The 17,389-nt window shown below is 45.0% G+C and overlaps 1 protein-coding gene across 4 annotated transcripts in view; it reads right to left on the bottom strand.

The window, feature by feature from the left end:
- Nucleotides 1-17,389, bottom strand: part of cep350 (centrosomal protein 350) — a 223,134-nt gene that overhangs the window by 72,687 nt on the left and 133,058 nt on the right. For 2 of the 4 annotated variants that reach the window (XM_068037945.1, XM_068037948.1), the window contains exons 14-21: nucleotides 17,145-17,299; nucleotides 15,562-15,760; nucleotides 12,266-12,498; nucleotides 11,427-11,590; nucleotides 10,758-10,868; nucleotides 3,719-3,850; nucleotides 2,475-2,641; nucleotides 817-942 (exon numbers count right to left, since the gene is read on the bottom strand). In XM_068037945.1, the coding sequence (XP_067894046.1) occupies nucleotides 817-942; nucleotides 2,475-2,641; nucleotides 3,719-3,850; nucleotides 10,758-10,868; nucleotides 11,427-11,590; nucleotides 12,266-12,498; nucleotides 15,562-15,760; nucleotides 17,145-17,299 (1,287 nt within the window). The remainder of the gene's footprint in view (nucleotides 1-816; nucleotides 943-2,474; nucleotides 2,642-3,718; nucleotides 3,851-10,757; nucleotides 10,869-11,426; nucleotides 11,591-12,265; nucleotides 12,499-15,561; nucleotides 15,761-17,144; nucleotides 17,300-17,389) is intronic. The other 2 variants (XM_068037946.1, XM_068037947.1) reach the window with 2 other exon arrangements.

The raw sequence follows: 17,389 nt of genomic DNA, 5'->3' as shown, positions 1-17,389 counted from the left end.
CTCTAGTTGGTTCCTCAACGTATTGGTCCAGAAAACCATCCCGTATACACTCGAAGAATTCCTCCTCTATGGTATTGTGACTAATTTGATTTGCCCAATCTATATGCAGATTAAAGTCACCCATAATTACAGATGTTCCTTTATCACATACTTCTCTAATTTCCTGTTTAATGCCATTCCCAACATCACCACTACAGTTTGGGGGTCTATATACAAACCCCCACTAATGTTTTTTGGCCTCAGTGTTTCTCAGCTCTACTCATACAGATTCCACATCGTCAGAGCTAATATCTTTCCTCACGTTTGCGTTAATTTCCTCTTTAACCAGCAATGCAACTCCACCTACTTTTGCTTTTTGTCTGTCCTTCCTAAATACTGAATATCCCTGGATATTAATTTCCCATCCCTGGTCACCTTGCAGCCATGTCTCTGTAATCCCGACTATATCATACCCGTTTACATCTATTTGCGCGATTAATTTATCCACTTTATTGTGAATGCTCCGCATTAAGGCACAAAGCCTTAAGGCTTGTCTTTTTAACATTACTTGTCCCTGAACACTATCTAGTGACCTCACCTGTTGGAAGTAGCTCTGACTTCGGGTGAGTACAGAATCAATTCAGCCACCAGACTGGCACTCAGCAGTTGCCCCTATTGGGCAAGCTATTAGAGGGCTGCTGGCACCAGAGTCACAGTACTCCATCAGGAGAGGAGGTGGGTGGGAGCTGTGGGAGGGTGGACATTTAATAGGCAAAAGACTAAACAACTGAACGTACATGTGTAAAAGCAGTTACTGTAAACATAAAAAAAACACACCTTAGATCGTGATGTTTGTATCTGGACGACTCAGACAGACTGTCTACTGAAGCAGAGTAATGAATTTTAGAATAAGGCAGTTTTTCCACTGGACCAGCCAATGTCGGGCTGCTCTCACTCTTTCTGCTAAGAAACAAAGAAAAAAAATGGTTAGTTCATTCCCATCGAGTCATGCAATTCAATCTTTTCCAGCCATGGTTAAAAAAAAGGTTTTTTATTTCAAACAGTTTTTCAGCAAAAGCACTTTGGTAGGGTCCCCTCCTGCTTCAGTTCACTGGGAAAAGGGACCATATACTGTGGCACTGGGCTATGCAGATAAGGTGGTCCCTGGTTTGATCCCTTGTATAGTTTGTGTTAGTTGAGTTGGTTTTTTCGAATCCCTTTACACCAGATCTAGCCCAAGGGAGATATGCAGACAACCGTCAAACTTCAGTCAATTATATTTAACTGAAATACTAGGCAAGATGGAAGCTTAACATGGATTAATTTGGCATCAGACACTGCGTACTCTTAAGTTGAGAATTTCCAGAGAACAAGATGACTGGGCACTCATATGTTGCATTTCTTTTAGGTTGACTAACATATAAGCACATTCGTCCAGTTAGCTCACCAATCCATAGAAGATTACAGTCGTATTTCCAAATTCAATCCCACTCCAAAAATAGCATGCTTAGAATACTGTGCAATTAATTTGCTCTTGTACAGTGCACATTTGCAATAAATCCTTCTACAAAGATTGAAGAGTTTGGAGTGATTGCTATATCTCACATTGCTTCAGATGTTAGACACAAGCTGACTGCACAATATTGTTTTAACTAATTGAGACTGTCCTTTGAAGACCAGGATGGGGTTACACCCTGAAATGACTCCCTAGGGATTTTCCCCTTATAAACAGGTTCCATGAAATAACTTTTTGGGGGGGAACTTTAGCCTGCAGCCATCAGGATGGAGGCTAATGTTCTCAATGTCACTGAGACCTGACAACCGTGATGTAAACAGTGCCAACTTGGTAATCAATTTATTTCAAGGCATAAAGGACACTGTAAACCTGGAGATAGATAAATACACAACATACATAACACACAGGCATAGACGTCAATTTAAAAAACAATACTATTCCAACTTAAATGGACCTCAAGGCATCATGAGTCTGCACTGAAGCTACAGTCCTTTATCATAGGCTAGAACTGCATTCCAGTAATGCTGAATGTACAAACTAAACCATTTTCCACCAGCCACATGCTGTTTTCAGTAGCACCCCACTCTGTCTTAGCCCCACCAATCACTCCCACCACAGAGATGCTTTCCAGTTTAATCCCAACTTGTGCCAAATTTTGCTAGAAACCCACACTGACAACTGGGCTAAGACTGCTTGTTTTCATCTTACAGGTGGCACATATCATTAGTAACTAGTTTAAGAAACAAGGTCCTGGATGTAAAAGAACAGCAAGATAACTCAGCACACCTCTTAATCCTTCCAATTTAGATCAGGACTAAAACACAAAGCAGGAGCAGGGGGCCCAAACATTTTCATCAATACACAGGGCAGTAGTAGGCACAATGTCAAAAACTGTGCAATCAGCAACAAGCCCCCCAGATTATTAAACTAGCGAAACTAGATCTTATTGATAAGAGCGTGGTAGTATTCAAGGTCTTACCTGTCAGGTTCAGTCCTGGCTCGCAGCTGCTTCATGAAGTCCGAATGCTGTTGTCTCTGTTGGTCCAACAGCGCTGTCACTGGCACAGCAGCTGCTCCACGAGATAGGTTCGTAGTCACAACAGTCGGGGACCCTGCTACAATCTGCACATACGCCAACTCGGTCATCTAAACGGAAAGAACCTTTTATCAGTACCATACAGATTAGAATGCAACTTGGACCTCCAGTTTACTTTTGAAATCACAGAATCATACAGCACAGTACGCCGCCATTCGGCCCATCATGCCTGTACCAACTCACTGAAAGAGCTACCCAATTAGTCTCACTCTCCTTCTCTTCACCTATAGCCTTGCAAATCATTTCTATTTCAAGTATATCCAATTTCATTTTTGGAAATTAATATTGAATCTGTTTCCACCACCCTTTCAGGCAGTGTATTTGCTTGCTAGATCACCGTACCTCGCAGTGTAAAAAGAAATTCTCCTCATCTCCCCTCTGAAATTGTAACAAACGTAACAGTGGAATTAAAATTGTAATAAGATGTCATGAGCGGTGTGCCGCGGAATCTGTGCTGGGGCCTCAAATTTTTACAATTTATATAAATGACTTGGATGAAGGGACCGAAGGTATGGTTGCTAAGTTTGCTGATGACACAAAGATAGGTAGAAAACTAAGTTGTGAAGAGGACATAAGGAGGCTACAAAGGGATATAGATGGGTTAAGTGAATGGGCAAAGATCTGGCAAATGGAGTATAATGTGGGAAGATGTGAAATTGTCCATTTTGGCAGGAAGAATAAAAAAGTATATTATCTAAATGGTGAGAGATTGCAGACCTCGGAGAAGCAGAGGGATCTGGATGTCCTACTGCATGAATCGCTCAAGGTTAGTATGCAGGTACAGCAAGTAATTAGGAAAGCTAATAGAATGTTATTGTTTATTGCGAGGGGAATTGAATACAAAAGTAGGGAGGTTATGCTTCAGCAATACAGGCCAATGGTGAGACCATATCTGGAGTACTGTGTACAGTATTGGTCTCCTTATTTAAAGAAGGATTTAAATGCACTGGAAGCACATTAAAGGAGTGACATAAATGCAAGTTGGTGTAAAAGCTCAGCCAATGCAGTATTCACATGTGAATAGCCCTTCAAAATATTAGGAAGTACTAGGTTTTCAGCTGGATTGGGGTGGGGGGAGGGGGGGAAGGGTGCATTTCTTAACTGGGATAAAACAAAGTCCAGTGTACCTCCTTAATCTGACGTGCTGCATCCGCAGTCAGCTTAGCGGCTTCCACCTGTTGAGTCATCATTTTATTCGTGGACTCCTGCAGCATCTCTTGACGTGCCTGTGCAAATTGCTGCAGGCTCTCGGTGTGTGCCTGAGTATACAGTGATGAGAGAAGCCGTCACATCTAGCAGTGTTATATCAATCATCAATAACTAGCAATTGATATCTCAGATATTTTAAGCAGTGCAGCAGATAGCACATCCAAGAGACACTGAACTATCAAAATACAATTTGAAATGGATTTTTGATCCAATAAGCACAATGCATTGATCTGCTGTCAAGTTTCATCATGCAACCCAATCTCACTAATTCGTGCTTTGCTTTACAATCAAAATGTAAAGCTTCTCCCTTTCCTCCAGTCACTGTCATATGTGGGCACAGTAGCCTTGTAGTTACGGCACTGGAGATAGAGTACAAACCCGATCATGGGCACAATCTTAAAACTAGAGCCAGGCCATTCAGAAGAGAAATCACTCCACCATTGATGGTTGTGCCTTCGGCTGCCAAACCCCTAAGCTCTGAAATTGCCTCCCTATTTCCCTTTCCTCCTTAAGACACTACTTAAAACCCACCTTTTTGACCAAGCTTTTAGGCATCTGGTCTAAGATGTCTTTACGTGGCTCGGTGTCAAATTTTCCTTTCAACACTCCGAGAAACACCTTGGAACGTTTTATTACGTTAAAGGCACTATATAAATAAAAGTTGCTGCTGTTATCAAGATCAATAGATTTTTGTTTTGCAAGGATCTGAGGTATAAGGAGAAAAGGCAGGTAAAGGGGGGCTCAGTAAAAATCAACTCTGATCTAAGTGAATAGCATAAGAGGCTCTACTCCTGTTTCTACGTTCCTACAGTAAGTTGTGAAACCAAATTCAATAATTCTAGTGATCTGTGGGTGAGCAATACAAGCATCCTTACTCGTGTCGCTCACATCCTGAGAACAATTTCAAAAAAGGCTGCAAGTCTACATTTATCTTTATTATCCTATTTGTTTTACTGGACAAATGGATGCTCTAACTTTAGAGCAAAACCATCTTTATGAGTTCTACGAATAAGATTGCAAATGTAGCATTTGAGGCAGTTTTACACTGTGTCCCCCAGCTGGGGACATGTTGAAGCAGAAAGTGCCATTAGAAAAAGATAAGACTTTCACTGACATCTTCAGGACACCCCAACTCACTTCACAGCTGATGGAAGTATTTTTGAAGTATACCCACTATTGTGATGAAGAAAACATGAGCTATTCTGTGCACAGCAAAATCCTAAAAAAAAAACACCATCTGTTTTGGATGAAGAATTCATATTGGGCAGGATACCAGGAGAACTCCCCTGTTCAAGTAGTAATATGGGATCTTTTCTATACACCTGAACAGGAAGACAACGCCTTGTTTTAATGCCTCACTTGAAAAGTGGCAGCTCTAACAATTCAGCACTCCCACTGAGTACTGCACTGTCACGTCAGCATAGGTTGCATGCTCAGGTCGTGGAGTGGGGCTTGAAACCACAACGTATTCACTCAGAGGTAAGAACATTCACAATGAGAAAAACTGACTCAATGGCTGGAATTTTTCTGGTCCCGCCGACTCGGGGGCAGACAGGTCGGAAGCGGCCGAGAAAACCGGATCCGTTCCGCGCCACCCACCCACTGGCATTACACGCGGGGCTGCCAATTTGCAGTCCCTCGGCATATGCGGCAACCGACAGGACACGCGTGGCCGGCTGCAGCAATGGATTTGGGGGCGAGGTCAATGTCAGCCCTTTAAAAAGGCAGACAGCATTACAACAATGCTACCAGACCTGCTGAGTATTTCCAGCATTTCTTGTTTGTGTTTCAGATTTCCAGCATTCGCAGTATTTTATTACAATGGAGCAGTCACACATGGGAGTACAGCAGAGGAGGAGTTGTGAGTGTAACCGCCGAGGTGACCAGCTAACTGGAAAGTGAAGAAGTGAAGGAAGACTGACAGCGCCCGGGACAGGAAAGGGGCAAACATTTGCAGAAGAAATGCAGAGTGATGGAGGGGAGAAGGTTCACCACATCCCCCAGATTCTCAGAGGCATCTCTGCAGGTCCTCCTCCAGGCAGTAGAGGCGAGGCATGACATGACATATTATTCAACGCTGATGCCTGAAGGCGGCCCACACAAGTGACCAAGAGGGCCTGGCTGGAGGTTGCCAAGGAGGTCAGCAGCCGTGAGATACGGAGGACATGGCTCCAGTGCCGCAAGTGGCTCAATGACCTGCTTCGCTCTGCCCGGGTAAGGGGCACTCCTCATTAATCTCATTGTGAATATGTCAGGGAAGGGTCAGTCTGTCATAACGATGCAAGGTGTAAACCTTGCCTGCTGCATTGCATTGGGAGGCAGGATGGGCGTGATCCAATAGTGTTCAAATTGGACACTGCATTGCAGTCATGCTGAAATGCAACAAAAAACCCAATGGGTGAGGGTGTGAGAGACCAAATCACATGTCTACACTAGGAGTGCTTGTTTAAATAGAAGAGGGCACACAATGCCCGAGTGTGTCCCGGACCGGTGGTGGCCAGGGCAATCAGGCATACCTGACAATTATGGAGGAGGATGCCTTGATCCTGGCAGGGGAGGATGGAGAATGCACCATGACAGAGGGCAAGGTTGGCGGGCCTGGTCGTCAGAGTGAGTGACCCATAATGTGGTGGGAGGATGTGGCAGGGGGGGGCGCTCCGCAGTTGCAGCGGTGATTGTCTCATGCACTGAAGTGTGCTAATAAAAGTTGATTCACACAAATGTATGCAAACTGCGGTAAGGGACGTGCTTAAATCTGTGGTTTAGATTAGATTAGAGATACAGCACTGAAACAGGCCCTTCAGCCCACCGAGTCTGTGCCGAACATCAACCACCCATTTATACTAATCCTACACTAATCCCATATTCCTACCATTTTGATCAAACTGATCAATCTGATTTTCCCTGCGGGTGAAACACATCAGTGGCCAGGATGGGTCTCAGGGGCTCAACAGTCCCCCTCTGAGGATGAGGAGATCGCCTCAGAGGGTCCACTGTCACATTATCGCACCTCACCAAGCGCCAGCGCAGATACTTCCACCAAGGTTGGGATTACTGTCTCTGTGGAAACAATGTCACTTACGGGTGTTAGCACAGCAGTTTCCGGATCAACCACCAGAGGCAGAACCGGCCGATGCCTCACACACTCAGGAGGAGTGTGGGAGGCCAGACCAGTGCAGAGCCGCAAGTTAATGACACGCCTCCGTGAGCATCCATTCGGCAGGAGATGTTGCAGGTTCAACATGCGGTGCATGAACATCTAGAGGAATTGTCAGAGACACTGCGAGCCATAGCACAAACTCTGGAAACGTCCGTCCAGGGCGTGTCAGCTGCAAACACTCAGGCATTTGTCCATCTGGCATCCTCCGTTGACAGATTGATGGCTGCAGTGGAGGGGCCAGTACTGGAAGCCATCCGTGATCTCAGGGGGAGTGTAGCCTCCCTGGACCAGGCCATCAGGACGTAAACTCAGATGCACATGCGGCAGATCGAGGCTGCTCATCCCTCTAAGGTCAGCTTTGAGGACCAGTCAAGCCTCAGGAGGGCACAACGGCAGCAGCCAATAGCACATGGGAGCTCCTCTCAGGGAGCTCCTGATGCATCATGCAGCCCCTTGCTCCCTCCGCTAGTGACATGCCAACCGCAAACTCCCAGGGTGTTAGAGGGTGCACCTGATATGCCGTGACCTCCACGGCAGCGAGCAAGCACAGGACGTCTGCCAAAGTTATCATGAGCAGGGTGGTAGCCTGATCAGCCACCTGCCTCTGGTGAGTCTGGTGGCAAGGGATCATCCACACGCAAGAGCACCCACAAACGTTTTAAGAAATCATAGTATCACTCCTGGTTCACTGGGTTACCTTCCAGTTATTTATTTCAATTGCACATTACATCACTGTAAATAGATCTGTGGTTTGAACATTTAACTCTGCATATGTCGTCCGTGAGGGTGCATCAGACATCGTTGTGCTGCTCAAGTGGTTATATATGAGATGTCACACACTTGGGTTGGGTTCATCATGACATGTTGTTGTTTCTCATCAGATCATCTCTTTCCCTTGGATGTGCGTGTCTTTCCCCTCTTGCAATCCCACAATGGCTCATCGCATGCCACAATGTGAAATCTTTGCATGGAGCGATCCTCTCAAGAGAAATGTCTGCCTATTAGGGCATCCCGGGTCTCTCTCGCTATTAATTCCAGATGACATTCTGCCTCCTCTACCATGCCATCGTGTAGGTGTTGCCCACCGTCCTCATCAGAAACTCCATCTTCATCTGATGATGCCTCACGGTTACCTTGAACCTCCTCAATGGCATCTCCCCTTTCCATCGCCAGGTTATGCAAGGCACGGCAAATGACAATAATCCTGGATGACCATGCTGGCATGTACTGCAGTGCTCCTCCTGAGCGGTCCAGACACCCGAATCTCATCTTGAGCAGGCCAATTGTTTGTTTGTTTGTCACTCTTGTGGCCACATGGCTCTCATTGAAGCGTTCCTCAGCATGACCCCTTGGGATTCTCAAGGTTGGCATCTGCCATGACTTCAAAGGATAACCCCTGTTGCCAAGTATCCAACCTTCCAGTCTGTCCAGGGGACAGAAAAGAGCAGGCACCTGAGAGTTTCTGAGAATGTATGCATCGTGGCAACTCCCTGGGTATCGTGCACAAACCTGCATGATTCTCTTGCAATGATCGCATACAAGCTGAACGTTCAATGAATGGAAGCATTTTCGGTTAATGAATGCCCCTGAATGACCTGCTGGTGATCTAATTGCCACATGCGTACAGTTCATCATGCCCTGAACCATTGGGAACCCAGCTATTGCGCTGAATCCTCTTGATCTTTCAGCCTGGCTGGTGTTGTCTGTTTTGAAACTAATTAGCACGTCTGAACAGTGCAATCACAACCTTTATACAGTGGTGCGCAGCTGCTTGGGAGACTCCACACAGCTCTGCCATCAAAGCCTGGAAAGAGCCACACGCATAAACGTTAAGGGCAACGGTCACCTTTAGAGCGATCGGCACTGGATGGCCACTGAGGCAGTTTGAGGCTACACTGCCACCATCTCACGAAGAAATGTCACGGTCTCACGTGACAGACGCAGCCTTCTTCTGCAATGGCATCCTGACAAGTGCAGGTAGCTCAGACGCGGTCGGTATACCCTGCCTGTTGGGTAGGCGCATCTCCTGACATGTGCTTGCTCTCGCCCGATTCTGCCACCTGCTCTCCCCCACAAATAACGGGGAGCCACTTGACCAGCTGCTTGCACATGCCCATACCGAGCTGTCCTTCTGTCCCATTTGGGACATGATCCTCCTCCTCTGAAGTGCTGCCTCCAGAATACAGAATTGCCATCGTTGGACTGGTTACCAGATTCAAAGATTAAATCTCAAGTTCCAGCTGTCAGGACAGGCACACACAACTCCCTTCCTTCCACTCACTGATGCAAAACAGATAGGTCCTGAGCTGCAGTGAGTCAGATTCAGTTGGAGCCCTCTGCACAAGCTACAAATGTCTATAATTTATATAACACACTAGAACTTTCACAGCTAAGCAACACCGAAAGTGTTACCTGAAACACCCACACTGATTGCTTACCTTCCACCCTTTCAAAGTTGCCAGGTCCCCGACACGATCAGTGACCCGACTTACGGCCATAAAATCAGACGGCCGCGTAAATTTCCAGTCAATTGGCTTCTCAATTGCTTTAAGTGCCTTGAAATTACTTGTGGTCGGACATGCAAGCGGCGACTCGGTCACACCCGACTTCCAGGACCTGACCAGACATCATCAGATGCCATTTTATCACCCAGATGCCTCCAAATTGACCCAATTAAGGTAGGTAAAATTCCAGCCAACATCTTACATTTATATAGCACCTTTAACATAGTAAAACATTCCATGACACTTCACAGGAGTGCTGTCAGTCAGAATTTGACACCTAGCCACATAAGAACAGTTTGGTCAAAGACTTAGGTTTTAAGGAACCTCAAAGGGAACGACAGAGATGGAGAGAGACAAAGGTTTAGGAAGGAAATTGCAGAGCTTAGGGCCTCAACAGCTGAAGGCACGGCCATCAACAGTGCACTGAAGGAAATCAAGGATGTGCAAGAGGCCAGAATTGGAACAACAGTTCTTGGACGGTTGTAGGGCTGACAGAGGTTACAGAGATGGGAGGGGCAATGTAGGGATCAGAATTCTAAATTCGAGGTGTTGGGAGCCAATGTAGGTCAGTGAGCACAGGGATAATGGGTGAACAGGATTTGGTGTGAGTTAGGATACTGGCAGCAGAAAGTTTTGGATGACAAGAGAGGATTGAAATAGTTGGCTTATGCAGAAGTTTTCAAAATAAACTGTTCTGTAGTCATTTTTAAGCTACTAAAACAGGTGTAAGCCTGTACATATAACTAAAAACCAACAGAGATTGGAGTGATTAAGCTGCCTGACTCACAGGACATAGCATATTGAGGCACATGGGCTACATCTGAAATATCTCTTAAAAAGACAGGAACTCCCTTTAACCTCCCAAATTTACTAACCCAAATTCAGGTCACCATGGTCTCTCCACTCCCCAACTCTAGCCGTACAACCTTCCCTTTACTGCTCGTTCCTGACTCTAGCATCCTGCGCATCCCTACTCCCATCACCCCACCACTGGCAGCTGTATCTTCTGTGCCCCTATCAACTCTCCAGCTCCTCTAAAAACCTCCTAAAAATGTACCTCCTTGACCAAGCTCTTGATCACCCCAGTACTTCCTTCTTTGGGCTTGCCATCCATTTTCATGCATACGTCTACATGAAGCATCTTTAGTGGGGCGGGGGGGAGGGGGGGTGCGGGAGTGGTGGAATGTGGGTTCTATGTTAAAGGCACTTTATAAATTCACTCAATTTGTATGTCGAGAACTGCCCAACCCTGAATTATTTGCATTTCCAGACACCTGTAACATGCTCAAGTACCTGTACAGCTTTCTGCCTGGTCTCCTCAAGTTGTCTCTGACTTGCCACCGTTTCCTGTTCGGCCTTCAGCTTCAGCAGGGCTATGTCGTGCTCATGTCTCTGTTGCTGGGCCTGAACACAAACAGCTGTTAATTCACCAGGAACAGTGACACCACATTACACCACTGTGCAAAATTAACCCTCCGTTCTTCGGCACCCAAAGAGCAGAGAGCTAACATTTGGAATACGAGACACCTCAAAACTCAACAATGCCAAATGGCAAGATTTTAATCGCTAGGCTTGGGATTTCAACCTATTAAAAAAAAACACAGCTCCTTATAATTGCATCATAATGGCTCAAACTTTCCAAGACTGCAATGTCTTGGAAACCTAGGAAGTTCAGCTTGGTGTTCTATCAGCCAAATTTGAATGTGCAGTTACGTACAGACTAATTCTGATGTTTACATGTTTAAGATTGGTCCTTACCCTGAGGCATCACAAATATGCAGGAAAGGAAAATTAATATTTATTTATTGAATATTATTTCTTTTGCCTGATTTAGTTGAAGAACTTTGTTGGGAATGCTTCCTGGTTTGGAATAATTCTAGCATTTAGAGAGGTAACAGCCATTGTCATTTAAAACATTTTACAATAGCACCTCTGAAAGAACACAAGGCATAAAACCAGTACCTTCAGGATCTGAGCCAACGACACGGTTTCCTGTTGAGCAAGCGCGATCCCCCGGGTCCTGTCTATCTCTGAGAGCTGTCGGACAGACTCCTCTATAGCATCTAAATAAGTGAGTTCAGCGGTCATACGATGTTGGAGACTTAGTGGGGAGCTGTGCATGGAGGCTGCAATAACCAAAAGGAAAACAGGGTCAGTTCCAATTTTAACAAATGGTCAAACAATGCATCGGGAGAATGCTAGCTGCAGAGCTGGAAAAATATCCTTCACTCCTCCAGGGCTCAAAATGAATTTTGGAAACTACTTGGTAATTTCTGGAGAACTAAATGAGACAAGAGAAATCAAGATGAGACTGTCAAGCTAGAACAACAGCCAAAGAGTGCTGAAGACCCAAATCCAATTTACCTTTAGTTTTATCAGGGTACTGGTGACTAATTAGACTTTCATGAAGTTGATCATTCATGGCAATACTATTTACAACTAATCTCTCAAAAAATGTTTTACAAAAATATGACTATTATGTACAGAGGTGCTGAAACATAGGGTCCAATCACTTCACTTAAAAAGCACCTGCTTCCATGTCCCACTTGCTCCACAACACCTTACCCATTCCTGCCATGCACCACATCCTAACTCTCTCATTGCACATCACACAGCGTTTCATAAAGAAAATGCATATGAAGATGTGAGGGATAATTGTGGGAAGCAGTTACTGAAGACAAGCCATGCACAACACAGCACCATCTAATGAATTCACACTGGTAAAGCACACACCACCACTCTCCATTTTCATGGGGTCACCACTACAACCGATGCTCGCATAAGCTTTATATTGCTCCAACCTGCAGCTGAGGATGCAGAGGGTCTGACTGCTGTAACACTGATGTCAGTGAATTGTGGCCTATAGGTTGGAGAAGGTGAAGGCGTGAAGGCAGTGGTGGCCAACTGTCTCGTCCCATCTCCTGCTGCTGTCGCTGTGTCATTCTGTAAAGGCCTCTGGGATATGGAGCTGGTGGCATACTGGTAGGACAAAGAGCTTGCAGCTTTCTTGGGCTTCGATGCCTCCGCTTGGACACTGAAAGCACATAGTTACACAATTACAAATTTTGACACAGGCATCTAATGAGAGGATAGCATGGTGTTGTGACCACCCCTGTGGAATAGCCCATCAACATCCAAAATGTAGACTCTCACCAAGAATGGCCACTTGGATAAAGCATCCGAAGATGTCAGTCTTGGTTCAGTGGTAGCACTCTTGCCTCTGAGTCAGAAGGTCATCAGTTCAATTCCCATTCTAGCACATAATCTAGCCTAATACTTCAGTGCAGTACTGAGGGAGTGCTGCACTGTTGGAAATGCCATCCTTCAGATGCAGCGTTAAACCAAGGCCTCACCTGCCCTCTCAATCAGATGCAAAATATCCCTAGCATGAGTCAAACAAGATTTAGGAGAGTTCTCCCTGGTATCCTGGCCAGTATTCATCCCTCAACCAACTTCATTAAAACAGAGTATTCAGTCATTTATCTCATTACTGCCTGTGGGTCTTGCAGTGTGCAAAATGGCTGCCACGTTTCCTACATTACAAGAGTGACTACTCTTGAAACTATTTGAGTGACTATGAACCACTTTAGGACATTCTGAAAGGCAATACTTAATGCAAGTTTTTTCTTTTAACTATGGGACAGCAGCAGAGCTAGCAGTCATCTCCATTTCTATCACGCATATACACAGAGCTTCATTACACCACTCGTTAATATAAACAATTGGAGCAGTAGATCATTCGGCCCCTCAAACCTGTTCCACCATTCAGTAAGATAATGGCTCATCTTTGACCTCAATTGCACTTTCTCACCTGATCCACATATCCCTCAATTCCCTTAGTGTCCAAAAATGTATCAATATCAATCCTGAATAAGCTCAACAACTGAGCACTCACTTCCACTTGGGCTAGAGAATTCCAAAGATTCACAATCCACTGAGTGAAGAAATCTCTCATCTCAGTCCTAAATGATCGACCCCTTATCCAGAGACTGCACCCGTATCCTAGATTCCACAGCCAGGGGAAACAAGTTCTCAGTATCTACCCTGTCAAACCCCCTCAGAATCTTATAGGTTTCACTGAGACCACTTCTCATTCTTAATTCCAGAAAGCATAGGCCTATCTCATCATAGGACAACCCTCTCATCCCAGGAATCAATCTAGCAATCTTTTGTTGCACCCCCCTCTAAGGCAAATACATCCTTTCTCCGGTACGACGACCAAAACTGTGCACAGTACTCCAGGTGTGGTCTTACCAAAAACCTGTACAATTGCAGCAAGACTTCCTTATTCTTGCACTCCAACCCCCTTGCAATAAAGGCCAACATACTAGTTGTCTTCCCAATTGTTCACTGTTGGTGTGTATTAACTTTGTGTTTCGTGTGCAAGGACACCTAAATCCCTCTGAACACCAACATTTAATAATTTCTCACCATTCCTACTAAAGTGAATAACCTCACATCTGCCATCTTCTTGCCCAATCACTTAACTTGTCCATACCCCTTTGTAGAATCTTTGGATTCTGCTCACCGCTTACATTCCACCTAGTTTTGCATCACCAGCAAACTTGGATACACTACTCTTCATCTACCCTGCTAGTTACATCCTCAAAAAACTAATAGATTTGTCAAACAATATTTCCCTTTCATAAAATCATGTTGACTCTGCCCAACCATTTTATAAGTACCCTGTTACCACTTCCTTAATAACAAATTCCAGCGTTTTCCCTGTCGTTTCCCCATTCACTATCTCCCTTATTTCATGAATAGCTGTGTTAGTTTCCAGGGGTTCTGAAGAAGGGTCACTGACCCGGAACGTTAACTCTGCTTCTCTTTCCACAGATGCTGCCAGACCTGCTGAGTGGTTCCAGCATTTCTTGTTTTTATTTTAGCTTCCAGTGGGACTGTTCCAGAACTTAGGGAATTTTGAAAGATTAAAATCAATGCATCCACTGTCTCTACAATCGTCTCTTTTAGAATCCTAGCATGTATGCCATCAGTACCAGATGTGTTAGCTTTTAGTCCCATTAATTTCTACAGTACTTTTTCTTCACTGACATTAATCACTAAGTTCCTCAAATATAAGTCTTCATAAATTCCACAGGGATCAGTGCTGGAGCCTTAACTATTTACAATCTACATGAATGACTGAGATGAAGGGACTGAGTATACTGTAACCAAATACGCTGACAACACAAAGAAAGGAAGTTATGAGGAGCACATAAAGTGTCTGCAATGGGATATAGATAGGTTAAGTGAGGGGGCAAAACTTTGGCAGATGGAATATGTTGGAAAATATGAGGTTATCCACTTTGGCAGGAATAATAAAAATTATTATTTAAATGGAGAGAGACTACAGAATGCTGCAGTACAGAGGGATCTGGGTGCCCTCGCACATGAATCACAAAAAGTTAGCATGCAGGTACAGCAAGTAATTAGGAAGACAAATGGAATGTTGGCCTTCATTGCAAGGGAGATGGAGTATAAAAGCAGAGAAGTCTTTCTACAACTGTAGAGGGTGTTGGTGAGACTACACCTAGAGCACTGCGTATAGTTTTGGTCTCCTTATTTGAGGAGGGATAGAAGGTAGTTCAAAGAATGCTCAGTAGGTTTATTCCTAGGACGAAGGGATTGTCTTATGAGGAAAGGTCGAGCCTATACTCATTGGAGTTTAGAAGAACGAGAGGTGATCTTGTCGAAACATTTAAGATTTTGAGCGGGCTTGACAGAGTAGATGCTGAGAGGATGTTTCCCTTCATGGGGGAGTCGAGAATTAGGGGGCACAGTTTCAGATTAAGGGGTCTCCCATTTAAGATGGAGTTGAGGAGGAATTTCTTCTCTCAGAGGGTCGTCAATTTTTGGAATTCTCTATCCCAGAGCAGTGGAGGCTGGGTCATTGAATATATTAAAGGCTACAAGAGAGTCAAGGATCATGGGGAACAGGCAGGACAGTGGAGTTAAGGCCCTGATCAGATCAGCCATGATCTAATTGAATGGCAAAGCAGGCTCGAGGGGCCGAATGGCCTACTCCTCTGCTCCTATTGCTCATGAAGAAGTTAATTACACCCAGGCAATCTTTGTGCACTTGAGTAGACCCTACCTGGCTGGGGAATGAACACTGGGTTCTTCCACTATGCAGTTTGCATCCTCAACTTGCTCAGGATCTCCAACTAAGCCTTGCTCCAGGCCTGGCATCCTTCCTTCTGAGCAGCTCTGGTCTGAAATACTGGGAGATGCCCAGGTACCGTCATCCACAGGAGAATGCCGCACACTCCTAGCAACATCAGTACCTGCCAAAACTGAAAGTTAGCAATGTCAGCAGTATAATTCATGAAGACCACACTGATCTCACCTGTTCCCACAAACCTATTGAAAATATTCAACTTAGTCACATAAAAACTATGACAATTGACTTTTAGATCCTCTCTATGCCTCACACCCAACTAATGAATCTGTGACATACCCAATCAACATCCATGCAAGGGCACATCTTTCCAGCAAGAATCATAGAATCATAGAAAGTTTAAGGCACAGAAAGAGACAATTTGGTCTATCATGTCTGTGTCAGCCAAAAAACAATCCACCCATTCTAATCCCAACCTCCAGCATTTGGTCCGTAACCCTGCAGCTTACGGCACTTGAAGTGCATATCCAGACTCCTTTTGAATGAGTTGAGGGTCTCTGCCTCAACTACCCTTTCAGACAGTGAGTTCCAGACCCCCACCACCCTCTAGGTGAAAACGTTTTTCCTCATCTCCCCTCTAATTTTTCTACCAATCACTTTAAATCTATGCCCCCTCGTCACTGACCTCTCTGCTAAGGTGAATAGACCCTTCACCTCCATTCTATCCAGGCCCCTCAAAATTTTGTACATTTAAATCAGATCTCCCCACAGCCTTCTCTGTTCCAAGGAAAACAACCCCAGCCTATCCAATCTTTCCTCATAGCTCCATTTTTCCAGTCCTGGCAACATCCTTGTAAATCTCCTCTGTACCCTCTCTAGTGCAATTACATCCTTTTTGTAATGAGTTGACCAGAACTGCACACAATACTCAAGTGGCCAAACCAATGATTCATACAGTTCCAGCATAACCTCCCTGCTCTTATATTCTATACCTCGGCTAATAAAGGAAAGGATTCCATATGCCTTCTTAACCACCTTATCGACCTGTCCTGCTACCTTCAGGGATCTGTGAACAATCACTCCAAGGTCCCTCACTTCCTCTACACTTCTCATAATTGTCCCATTTATCATGTATTCCTTTGCCTTGTTTAACCTTTCCAAATGCATCACCTCACACTTCTCCAGGTAGAATTCCATTTGCCATGTTTCTGCCCATCTGACCAGACCATCAATATCTTCCTGCAGCTTAGAGCTATCCTCCTCACTATCTACCACACGGCCAATCTCTGTGTCGTCTGCAAAGTTCTTGATCATGCCTCCTACGTTTACATTCAAATCGGGGAGAGGAGGGGGGAAAATGAAGGGTGGCCGGAGGTGGCGGGAAAGGAACGGAGAGGGCAAGAGCAGCAGGGAGGGGCTAGACCAGCTAACAGAGCTGAAGCAAATGCACTCCGAGACTATCATTGGAAGAAGCCACTAGAGCATGTCTAGCCAGATTCATACCACCCTTGTGGTAGCTTTCACCACTGCTATAGATCAATTTCTGCAACATCACTTACCATCTATTTTCATTTTCTTTCCTGAAGAACCAGAGGATCGGGAGGAGGCTGTGGAACGTGGTCCCGAGGACCGCGGGGATACCTCTCCGGGCCTTGCATCATGAGATCTTTTGCTGAGCAGCTCTCCCTGGGCACTGGAAAGACTGCTGGCACAGCTGAAGAAACAGAAAAGGAAGGGATTAATCCACCACTCTGTTTCCAAAAACAGGTCTTTTGTTTATCATGTGCAATCTTTCTGAAAAGTA

This window comes from Heterodontus francisci, chromosome 8 (genome assembly GCF_036365525.1).
Source record: "Heterodontus francisci isolate sHetFra1 chromosome 8, sHetFra1.hap1, whole genome shotgun sequence".
NCBI classification, from domain to species: Eukaryota; Metazoa; Chordata; class Chondrichthyes; order Heterodontiformes; family Heterodontidae; genus Heterodontus; species Heterodontus francisci.
Note: the sequence above shows the minus strand (reverse complement) of the source record. Positions and strands in the feature narration are given on the sequence as shown.